This window comes from Nestor notabilis, unplaced genomic scaffold (assembly GCF_000696875.1).
Source record: "Nestor notabilis isolate BGI_N333 unplaced genomic scaffold, ASM69687v1 scaffold4023, whole genome shotgun sequence".
Classification (NCBI taxonomy): Eukaryota; Metazoa; Chordata; class Aves; order Psittaciformes; family Psittacidae; genus Nestor; species Nestor notabilis.
The window spans coordinates 27,295-39,682 of NW_009923142.1; the positions used below are offsets into that span (position 1 = coordinate 27,295).

At 49.0% G+C, this 12,388-nt stretch overlaps 1 protein-coding gene across 1 annotated transcript in view; it reads left to right on the forward strand.

Moving 5' to 3' along the window:
- Positions 1-12,388, forward strand: part of ACSF3 (acyl-CoA synthetase family member 3) — a 59,646-nt gene that overhangs the window by 24,437 nt on the left and 22,821 nt on the right. The window contains exon 6 of the mRNA XM_010011970.1: positions 7,641-7,767. Within this exon, the coding sequence (XP_010010272.1) occupies positions 7,641-7,767 (127 nt within the window). The remainder of the gene's footprint in view (positions 1-7,640; positions 7,768-12,388) is intronic.

A 12,388-nucleotide genomic window follows, 5' to 3' on the forward strand; every position in this document is an offset into this window, starting at 1 on the left:
CAGGTATGGATGCTTGTGGGGATGTTACCAGCAGGCCCAGGAAGTCCTGTCTCTGGCAGTCTCAGGCAGCTACCTTGGTTTCTTCCTTTTGTATCCTGATCATACCTCAACTTAATACTCCTCAATACTCCTACACTTCTAGAACATCTCCTCCCCATGGTACAATTTTTACTTTGTTTTCTTGTCCCAGCTGCATCCCAGCCTCATGTGCTGCTGCCTCCCATGGGTCTCTTGATGGTGAACCTTACTCCAGTGTCTCAGTTCCATCTCCCAGCAGCAGCTCACTGCTGTAGGTGCAGAACATGCTGTGTGGTGCTGAGCCTCATAGGAGGACAGCAAGTCACTGATTCAGGGTCAGACTGTTACTTGGAACTTAGGGTGAAATTCAAGTTGAGTGATGGATAGCTGCTGGCTGGCTTACAAGGCTGGCTAGCTAGCACAGGGGTTCATGGGATGCTTTGGGCTTCATCACCTCTGCCTGGATCTTTGCCCACCTCAGGAATCTTACCCCTCAGCTGCACAATCTCTCCCATCAGTAGCCAACTCCCAGGCAGGCAGTATAGGGAATATGTTGTTGAGGCAAGCCTGGGTTATATATGCTACTTTTCTTCTATCTGGAACATCAGTCCTCAGGTTTTCTGGCACAATCCGTCTTTGGTAAATTCAAGCTGCGTTTTTTCCTATTTTCCATTTTCCTTAGCTTCTTCCAGAAACTCTTCCAAAGCACTCATAGTGCTGGACATTGCAGTCATATATATTCCAGTTATGATTTCTGTTTCACTGTGTTCCTCTCATCTCCTCAGTGACCTGCCCAAATAATTCAAGTTTCTCCACTTTGTTGCCCAGGCTGCTTTCATTATTGTATAAACATTTTAGCTGCTTCTCATTGATCACATCCAGTTCCTTAGTCAACTTAGTATATCTCGTTCTCGTATGTATTTATATCTCCTTCCTTCTTTCTCTCTGTCCTCTGATTTAGGGGGTTTTTTTTGGCCATAGCTGTATTTTATTTCTTTCTGGTAGAAAAGAGGAAGAGGAGATCATGTTAGCATCCTGTCCCCTTGTTTCTCAGCTGAAAACTTTTCTTGTCACAGGGGCAGCCTTGATCCCAGAAGAGTATTTCCTTGCACACTGAATTTTAATTCATCTGTCAAGAAGAACCTTCTATCCACAAGTGTTTCCTTTGTTACAGCACCCTCAAGATCTCTATTCATCTCTTTACTGTTTTATGCTCTCATTCCTCCTTGTAGCAGGGGGAAAGATTTAGAATATGTGACCTCACCATGTCCTTCACCACGCTGGCAGTCTTGGTTCTCTCAGCGTGAGGGACAAGGGTTGGGTAGGTTCCTCCCTCTCTGGTCCTATCATGCTGCTCTTGGTCTTCAACCTTTTCCTGTATCCTTACCTATGCCAGGAGAGCCTGGGAGACTGGGGTGTTTGTGTTTGCTGTTGTGAGACACTGGATGAAAGCAGCTTTCCTGCCAGCACAGTCGCTGGTCCTTGTTTCTACTTGATTTTTGCATCTTCACACCTGATTCCTTCTGAGCTGCGGGTTCAGCCTGACATGCTTACAACTTCCCTTCTCCCATGATACGCTTGTCGAACCTCCACTGGGTCACAGAGGCTGTTGCTGCTGTAGCACATCTTGGGGATGTTTGCCAAAGAGCCCTGGACATGGTGGGGAGATGCTGAAACACAGAGGCCAGAAGATAAAGGCACAATGTCTGCCCTAGAGTGCTTCCAGCCAAAGGCAGGATGCAATGGCCGCCAGGGGATGGCTTAGCACAAGGAAGCAATTAGAGCTTCTTGGGCAGTGTGATCATCTGTAGTCACAGCACATCACAGCCTTGATGACCTCAGCTTTTGAGTGAGGATTATGAAAAACGAACCGAAGGTGGGCCACTAATTGAATCCTTGCCTGGTCCTCTGCCTGCCCCCAAGCACCAAATCAGAGCAGGCGTTGTGAGGGCACGTCAGGAGCCTTTCTCTAATGAAGAGAGCTGAGGGAGTGGGAAGATGTACTGACATCTTGCCTCGTTTATTATCTTCTGAAGCCTGCAAACAAGGGATGAGAGCAGCAGTGTGGAGAGTGGTAGGTGTTTCTGGAACAGTGTTACACATCTAATTTATGGTGTTAATATAGATCAAGAAGTTCTCGGTCCGTGGAACAACAGTGGAGAGGACTGACCTTTCCCAAACTTGGGGTTTTGTTTCTGTGGTTCTTTTGAGATCATCTGGAGTTAATCAGTCTGTTAACTTTCAAAACTCATTTCTTCCTAAAAAGATACACACTCACTTCTGTTTTCAGTGGAGCAACATTTGCTGTAAGTAGAGGGTTAGGGTTTTTGAAACTGAGTTTCAGTGTTCCAGCTCCACTGTGCACCAGCCTTGCTTTTAAATTTATAACCCTCCAAAATGAAAAGTAAATTGATTGTGTTATTCCCAGCCCTTTTATAAAAGTTAACATTGCAAAACCAGATGTGAAATGTGGCCTTGTAGATTACAGCCTGGGCCTGGGGTTTGTTTGGTTGGGGTTTTTTTTTTCACTCTTTCTATGCTGTGTCCCCGAGGAGCAGAAATCTGCCTTTTTCCAGCAGGAGGAAAATTGTTCTGTGTCTAAATTGCCTCCTGCTACCCTTCTGCAGGATGCTGCAGGACACGGAGCTCAGAGGAACGATAATGCTTTAACAAAACCACACAACTTAGCAGGGAATTTTTAATTATGAATGTGCATGAGAGTTCAGATTGCCTGGGAATTTGGTAATGCTCTAGCAAGCCTCACACCTCTAGGACATCCATTCAAATATGGCCCAGGAAGACAGTGATTAAAAGACACTACCAAGCAGATTATTGGTCTCCAGCTTCCTTTTAGGAAGCAGGTGAACATGTCCTTACCTCCCTCATCAACCCAGCACACCAGTCCTGGATGTAGCATGATCCCCCAGTCTGGAAGAGCAGAGTCTGGGCACAGCCTGGAGCTCTCATGCTTTCTCCAGGCCAGGGGGGCTGAGCTGTTGGAAGCTGTATTAGAGCAAGGCTTTGCTGTATTGCAGTGCTCCCTAGGCCACCAAAATCTTGAAGGGGTGAGTTCATGGTCTTACGAGAGAGAAGGAGCATGTCTGGAAATGGCAGGTGAGCTTCAGCAGCAGTGGGGTGGTGAGTGTGGCAGAGCATCCTGGCTCCACAGCTCGACCCTGGGGTGCAGGGTGGGATGTGGGGCTATTCTTCAGGCTCCGTTGTATTATGGTATGTTTAAAGCAAACAGAAGAAAGTTACTCTTCTGTGAGAACTGCTAAAATGGCTCCATCACTTCCATAAACCTCACACATATAAATTATTGTCTTCTATTAGTCACTTTAAAGGCTAGGTTGCTTAATTATTTTGATCACAGTAATCACTTATTTACAAGGTGGGGAAAAATGCCAAGCATTTCCAAGCTGTGGCAGAGGAGGAAGGGCTGCAGAAGCATTTCCTTCTTCCCCAAAGATGCTTGTGAGTTTCTTGGTTGCATCAGTGTTGGTGCCCACCCCATGCTCACCCCAGACTGTCCTCTCCTCCTCTGGCAGGGGTGGTGTGATGGGAGCACAGTGTGGTGGGAGCTGCAGGAACAGCTCTGGCTGCAGGGAACTGGTTCTTCATGGAGCAAGGACTACGGAGGAGTTGGGCTGTGGCTGGGTAGGAGGGTGGAATGGGGAGTGGGGACCCAGGGGCAGAAATATAAGTAGGGAAGAGTAGAAGGAAAATGGTATGAGATCTGCAGGGCCAGGAGATGCCCCTCACATTGTCCTGCTCTGCTTCACCTTGTCCAGGCAAACTGTTCTTCTGCAAATGTGCTGCCTCACACTTCCAGGGTGCAGGAGTTGCAGGGTCTGTTTTAAGGTCCCTCCTGAGAGACAGTGCTCTGATCCACAGCATTTGCTCACCCAGGAAAGAGGTTCAGATGATTATTTTTCAGGGGCCAGGAGGAAGAAGGGGTCTGGTAGAAGTTAAATCCATCCCTCTGAAACCTGTTTGCAACCTGAGGAAAGTGTTCGAGTTTTTTCTGAAGAGCTTGTCATCTTCCTCCCAATCCCATCAGCCCAATAACAAGGTATTACCTCCCCTCACAGCCTCACATTCCAGCTTTCACCCTGTGTCTTCCACATGCTTAGGAATCCACCATGCCTTCCCTGCTTCCCAGCGAAAGATGCGGCTGAGAGCCTACCTCCATAAAAGCCCCTAATTCCATTAAAGTCCATTACAAGCTCCTCTCCCGCAGTTCCCGGAGGAGCACGGGGCATCATCCATCAGAGACCACAAGAAGACAAATGGCCACTTTGAACAGATCCCAGGGTCGCTTGCCAAGTGGGGATTCCCAGCTTTTTACAAACCACCCTTGCTTCCCCCTAATAGAGGTAAAATGGAAGCAGGGAAAACATACATTTTAGGCTCACCTAGATTTAGTCCTTCAAAGGATTTATTACAACCTTTTATTTTCATGCGTGGAAAATGGAATCTTATCTGGTATGCTGGCTGGTCCAGCAGAAAGCTCTCAGGCAGCAACCTTCAGGGGCACACTGTGCCTGGGTGTTAAAAGTTTTTCAAATGTATTAAAGCAGTTGAAAAGTGCATTAAAATATGGAGCTAGAAGAGGAGGATATCTGGGCAATTAACAATATGATGCTTTCAGCAGCTGCTTGCAACATCCATCCAGTGCATCAACGAGTGCTACTGAGATTTGTGGAGGAGGGAAACGAACACACTAGCCATGCTGCTGCTGCCAAAATCCCATTCTCAAAGCAGGTATCAGCCAGGTAGCTTGGTGTATTTGGGACTTTAGCAGGGATCAGATGCAAGGGGTTGTAGGAGATAAATGCCTCGAACCTTGAATTTTAATTTACGCTGTTTGCAAGCAGCAGAAGCTGCTGGCACCGGGGTGGTTTGTGTCCCCTTTTCTACACCAGGGAGCAATGGCACTGACATTCGGAGTGCAGCAAGCAAAATCCTATTAAGATAACGTCACGGCCTTTCTGTTTTACTGTTTGCAAGCCAGCCATAACATCATTAAATTACACAACAGGGAGGTGCCTGCTGCCAAGGAGCTCTGCTCGAGATAAGATGTGGGTTGAGCTGCTGCCAAAATTTGAGTTGATATGACAAGAAATTTGGAGCCAGTTCAAGGCTTGATTCACATAAAATGATACAGCGTGCAGGTAAACACTGGGCAGGATTGGTCCCTGGGGTGGCTCAGCTGCTCCGAGCTGGGGCATGGTGTGGGTTGTGCAGGCTGGCACTGTGTAATGCCTGTGCAAGGCTGGGCTGGGGCTGAAGCCATTCTAGTACCCAAATTTACACCCATTCTTGTGTTCAGTGCTGACAACCAGAAGACAAAACCTGGCAGGATTTGCACATGAAGGTCAGGCAACTGTTCTCAGGTCCTCGCCATCCTTACCTTCACCTCCCCTTTCCCAGCCATTTCATGAGAGTCAGAAGCAGCCTGACAACTAAAGGGACTGACTTTGGAGGCTTGCACTAGTAATTAAAATGCCTGCAATGTGAGGGCAATTTTTATAGTTGGTTGTCTCTAGCTGAGATGGTTGGATGGGGTCTGGTGAGTCTGCAGGGAGGTGGGTGAGGTGGAGCTTCCCCAAGAGGAGAGGTGTTGCTGGCTGGGTTACCCAATGGGCAGAATTAGAACTGAGAGCACCTGGGGCACTGGGAAGTTGCTTGTTTTGTGATGTCATGCCTGGACCAGCAGGAAAAGGACTGAGAAGAAAGCTGCATCAGTAAAACTACATGCAGCCTCTGTAACAGCTCTGCAGCCTTGCTTTGATGGTCCCTCTGCGTCACCCACCACGTCCCTGTCACACAGGCTTTGTGCCTCCTGCCCCTTGGCTGCTGCAGGTACTGAGGCTGTGGCTCTCCTGGAGCTCAGGTTTCTCTGTGCTGTCTTGCCTGTGGACAGTCTGGTCTTCAGGGTCCCTCTTTCACATCCCCTGGGCAGAATTCCTCACCTTGCCATCACTCAACAAAACTCCTGTCATCAGCGTTAACGGGCTTTTTCTCCTGCAGCATCTTCCAGGCAGTGGAGGTGATGCACAACCAGGGCTCTGGGGGCTCAGCCCAGCCTGTGGCACATGGAGGCATTCAGGCAATTCTGCAGAAACGCCTGGTCTCTGTGTGCAGAGAGCCTTATGTCACCCCATCCTCCAAGGCAGGACATCAGGAAGAAATTAAATTGTGACTTAAAACAAGCTTTCCAAGCATTTTCCATTAGAGGAGCTTTGTTTCCATCAAAAGCTACAGAGAGACACGGAGCCTGCTGTGCTGTGGGGTGCTGCCTGGCGCTGCAGTTCTGCTGTTACCACCTTCCCTCTTGCTGTGTTTCTGGCACTGCTGACTTTCAAGGTCCGAGATGTATCTCATCCGTGTTGCAGCAGAACAAGTACAAAAAGGCTCGGAGTCCCGTTGCTGGGACGTTCTCTGGAGAGGAATAGAACAATACGTAAAAGCACATCTCACAGTGACCTCCCCTCCCAGCAGTGTCTTTGCACATCTTCCGTGCAAAAGGACTTTAGGTTAGCACAGTCCCACAAGCAGTTTGTGCCTCTCCAGTGCCTCATCTTTTAGCCTGCCTGCATCCTTGTGATTACGAAGCTCTATGTGCAGGGGAGATGAGATACCATGCCATGTCAGGCAAGTCTGTGACCTTCCTGCAATTCTCCAGTTTCCATAACAGCAGGATGTTTGTTTTGTTGCCATAGAAAACCTGCCTGTGTGGGTTTGCAGAGTCCCATGTTGTCACTACAGCCATTGCCTTCCAGTGGGCCTGAAAGGAGCCACGTGTCCCCAGGAACAAATCTGATGGTGTTTCCTGCCACCTCAGGAAAAAAAGAGTGACAGATTGACAGTTCTGGAAGGCAAACAGAGCAGACAGCAGCATGGCAGAGTCACAGGAGCATGTCAGCCCCTGCCTCACAGTGACTGCCCTCTGGCTGCATCACCCAGCTTTGGAGGGCAGGAGGATGGTCCTCATCCCTGAGGACACTGCAAATCTCATACATCTGGGGTGAGTGGTGATGTCACCTTCAGCACCTGACCAGGATCTGATCTCCCAGCTGTGGGACAGTAGGCCATACTTCCCTTACCTGGAATTACTTCCTGGGAGAGAACCTGACCCTGGCAGAGGCTGATGGGTGCTGCGATGGGAGCAGGCTGCAGAGAGCTCTTGTGAAGCTGCTCTGCATCAGGCTGTCCAGGGGTCAGAAAGGACCAGCCCTTTCCCAAGAGTATTTCCTGACCCTTTTCCAAGAGTATTTCCTGCACATTTGCGTATGAGACCCCTCCTCTGTCAGCATCTGGAAGGCATCAGCCTTCCTGGACCGTGGTTCCAGGATGGAGGTTCTTGTTTTCATATAACACAGATGTTTATTTTCAGTGCTTTTGGATATCAAAGGCACTTTGGTGAGTCCTTCCACCTGAGGAAAGAGATCCTGCAGGTGGGCAGGCTGCATGGGAGGTTGGGAGAGGGTGAAGGGACATGTGGCGTGGGTCCTGCTTGTCCCCACCACGCTGCTTAGGAAGGCGGTGGAAACGATGTGGCTACAGGACAGCTGCTCACTGCCACTCCCCGTGGTGCATTCACTGTGTGCTTGTCCTAGGTGACACCGGGTCTGGAGGGACAAGAAGGGGAGCTGCTCGTGAAGGGACCCTCCGTCTTCCGCGAGTACTGGAACAGACCCAAGGAAACAGCAGATGCCTTCACACCCGATGGCTGGTTCAAAACAGGTACTACAGTGGCTCCCTGAGGCATCCAGCAAAGGGCAGCAAGGGGTGGAGGGGGCAGCAGCTATGGATCACCCCCTGGGGCTCCCTGGCTACTGGGGGGTTTGGAGATGGGGGGTCACAAGCCAGCTGGGGGTGCAGGTTGGATGTGCTTTGCTTGTGTTGGCTGTAATTAGCCAATTGATGGGGTATGTTCAGGGTTGCTTGCTTGTGAGCATAATGTGCTTAATGTTTTCTGGGGACTTAAACTTTGCAAAATGGGATTGAGTTTAACTTAGACAAGGACCATGTCACTGGAAAACCCCCTCTAAGCTCCAAGGAGTGAGATCCATCCCGCTTCCCCTCTTGCCTCTATCATGGTGTCTCCAGGGGAGTTTGTCCTCCTGGTCATGGCTTAGTTAAAGAGAAGGTGTCTAGGATTGAAGGCATGAGCACAAGACAGCGTGACTGTGTGGGGTGGGCTGGGACCATGAGGGAGCCTTTCAAGGGACTGTCATTTGTCAGTCAGAAACTACTAACTGATGGAAAACTGAACTTTCTGAAGGAAAATCCCAGCGGGTGTCTTCAGGTTCAGCAAGAGGTTTTGAAATTGCCAGAACCATTTTTTCAATAGTGAAAAGCCTGAGCTATCTAAACAAAGAGACCTTTTAATTTGAAACTAGGGCTCATTTTATTTTTATGTGATCTGTTGTGGAAATGCAGAGGAAATGTTCCTTTTTCTGGGTTTTCTCAGATTTGCCTTTTCCTTTCCAGAGAGGGAAGAGTTTCTGAAACATAGTGTTTCCAGGGATGGGAAATCCTCTGGTATTTGCTTCTTTCAAATAAAATTTGACCAGAAGATAATACCTTAATAATAATACCTGTTCCAAGTGGGGCCTGTGTGTGCCATGGTAGGTTTTATCAAGTATTTGCAGACAGAATAAAGATCCTGTTATCCTGTGATAGCAGCAGATGCCATCGGGACTGTCCCTACCTGAAGCTGCTGTGGCTGGGACATCAAGTTCTCAGAGGAGAACTCATAATGGCTAATCCTACCCATCATGTGGGATAACAAATTCAGGAGCATACCATGCTGAAGAGCTTTCCCAATTGGCATAGATGTGACAGGCCATGAATAAGTTATGTGCTGCGAATTACGCTTCCCGCTCTGCGCGTGGTGAGCGGTCAGAGGCCTCCTCGGTCAGAGGTTCTCTGCAATGTAGATTAAATATTGAACCAGCCATGGGGTGGGTTGGCAGGCTCTGGCCCCAGCTCCTGGGTGGTATCTCAGTGTGCAGCCTTCCCGCTGCCCCTGCCACCTGTTTGAGCAGTGGAGTAAAGCCAGGCTGCACCGAGCCCGACCACCGATTAATCTTGCCAGTGAAAAAGGGGGTGATGGCTCATTTCTGCTAAACCTTAACATAGACATAGATCTGACTTTCCCATTTCCCTCTCAGTGTGTGTTAGCAGTGCCATCGTGTCAGGAGTCAGGCTGAATTTCTAATGCCTTCTGTGTAATCTTATTTATTTATGGTTCCTGAAGAAGCTGTGATTTATTATCATTGTTATCGTGAAGCAGACGTGGAGCTGCCCTGCCGGCAGTGTCACCACGGGTCCCCATCCCGGGTGCGTATCATGGGCTGGGACTGGAGCATCATCAGGCGACGTGCAGGGTGTGCAGGGCAATCAGCTTTAAAAATTTTTTTAGTCACCACTCCTGATGAATATTTCAGATGCAAAGGAATAGCATGCATTAATTATTGCAAAGAGATGTCTTTAGGAGAAAATGATTTTGAAATTCAGTTTAATTTCATTGTAATGCGCTGCAAACAGGAAGGGAGTATGTGTGTTTAATTGGCTCTCGGGGGTAAGGCCGGGAAGATGGCATGCCTTTGTCACAGGCCATTAGTGATACAGACTGCATAATGAGAGAGTACAATCAGCTCACAGCTGCCGGCTCCTACGGGGAGAGAATGATATTAAATAGAAATCAGTATAAATTAAACTTAACCCTTTCACTAGCCGAGCAAAACTCACAGCTAGATATAAGGGGAGGAGAAGAGAAAGGCGGGGGGGGGGCTTGGAGGGTGTCCCAGTGGCCAGACTGCCTCCCCAGTGTCCCCCACAGCTGCCTAGGGGGGCTTTTAGTTTTCTTCCCCCTCCTGTTCCCCCAGTCTTTGCCTTTCTTTCCTCTCCTTCTTCTCCTGCCCGCTTCCTCTGTCCCTCAAGGATGTCAGGTCGATTGGGCTATTTTTTTCCCAAGCCTCATTTAGCTGGTGGTGCTGTGAGCAAGCCACATTGCCCCTCGCTTTTCACCACTCTGACAGCCTCTGGAGATCACTCAGAGGTGGCAAATGTCCCTATGGTGGTAAAAAAACACTTCAGGGAAACAAGGAGGTTGCGTCCCATCATAGCAACTGGGATCTGGAGGGTGAATTACCCCTGATAAGCAGAGGTGGGTAATTTTGGGACCATATGGTGACTTTGGAATCATGTTAGCAGAACCCAAAAGAGGCAAAGCCTGGCTGCTGCCAGGCTGTAATCTCCTTTATCTGCTATTTGCACATCATATAGGTCAGTGTTTCAAAGGTGAGGCTGAATGCATGCACATGGTGCTCCCAAAACCCAGGCAATAGTGTTCCTGGCTCCATGTTAGCATTCCTCTCACTGCCAGACCCTTGTGTGCATCCCCACCAAATGACATATAGGTCACCTGAAGAGGGTGACGGTGTGATTGCAGGCAGTGACCAGGTCACGTATGTCCCCTGAGGACACAGGGAATGTGCACTCAGCTGCGGCAGGGACGAGGTTTGGAGAGATTAAACTTTTGAGTCAGTGTGGGAACTCCTCAGCTGTCATTGTTAATGGTGATCTGAAAACCCAGCGGGCCACAAATGAAGAGTAATCACTGCAGGGGGAATCCCAGCATAATGCTTATGCTGCACTTCATCAAGAGCCTGTCCCTGGAAGGGCACTGCTTTGGGGTGGCACATGGAGATGGGGCACGTGGGGATGGGTGTCCTGCCATTGTACTCGCCGTATCTCCACATGCCAAGCACTGAATATGGGCTCTGTGCATACCCTACAGCTACACACACAAAGCCAAGAGTCACTGGAGCTCATTCCCCTCCTTTGGTTTTGTGATCAGTTAACCTGGAGCTGCTGCACGGTGCTCTGTGGCCTGAGTACCAGTTCCCTTTCATACCTTTCCCCAGGGCAAGGGATGAGGCTCAAACCTTGCAAGCTGCCTGTTAAAGTGTTCCATCATTGCATTTCTGGGCTGCTTCCTGCAATGCAAGGCTCACAAAGGAATCTTGAGTTTTTAAGTCGTTTCTGGCTGCAGGTCATTTATTTCCCTGGTACCTTCTTCAGGCCAGTTCTGTTTCTGGTTGCTGTTCCTGTAAATTGAGTTATCATGGGGTTTAGTATAGGAACATAAAAAACCCCCAGAGCAAACACTTCCACGGCAGCTGTCATTTTCCTTTCTGATTGACAGTTCCTTTATTAAAATTCCCCTTTCTCCCATGAAACTGTGTCCCCCAAGAAAACAACCTGATGTTGAGGATGGCCATTCCTTCCATGATAGGAGATAAAAATAGTGATGCAGACTCTGCTTGCTTTCTAGGGAAATCTCAGAAAGACAAAGTGCTTAGTGGAACAAATGCAAACCTGTGTTTCCGTGTTTCCTCCCTCCAGGATGAGAGGCAAACACCATGTGTGTGCCATGCAGGAAGCCTCTGCAGGCCTCCCTGTCTTTCACCTTATCCCAAGTATGTGTATACGTGTTGTAGGAAAACAAAGAAGCAGACAAAAAGGCACCTTGCTGCCGTCACTTTTGGATGAATTTAAGATTGTGGCTCTTCTGAGAAGCATCTGAACTCGTGGTGTTGCGTGGGTGATTTACTGTTGCTCCCATCCTCTTTATTCCCTCCGATTTGCACTGTTGTCTGCCTATTCTCTCATTTCCATCTGAGTGAATCTGATTATTTCTATTGTATTAATGCTGTTGACAGAGCTGCTTAGATCAGAGTCCCCTCCAGCCATTTCCAGGGAGACTGCTGGGTATCCACCTGCTGTCATACATCCAAGCAGCTCCGAGCCCTCGGGGACCAAGACAGACCCAAAGGAAAAATGCCTATGGCCGTCTGTCTCCTGTCACTGCAGTACCTTCCCAGCTGTCCCATGCCCTGCAAGGTGAGAGGCAACCTCCCAGCACGCTCAAGTGCTGCTGAGCGGGAAGGGTGGAAGAAAGAAAGGATAAAGGAAGGTATTTTATATGATGAGGGTACTAGAACACTGGCACAGCTTGCCCAGATTGTTGCTCCATCCCTGGAAGAATTCAAAGCAAGGCTGGACAGGAGCCTGAGGGACATCTTAAAGATGTTCCTGCTTATGGCAGTGGCGACGGCCTTCTGCTCTGCTCTTGTGAGACCTCACTTGCAGCACTGGGCGCAGTTCTGGTGTCCTCAGCATAAGAAGGACATGGAGCTGCTGGACCAAGTCCAGAGGAGGCCACAAGGATGATCAGGGGCTGCAGCACCTCCTGTATGGAGACAGGCTGAGAACATTGGGGCTGTTCAGCCTGGAGAAGAGACCTCAGAGCAGCTTCCAGTGCCTGAAGGGGGCTACAAGGATGCTGGAGAGG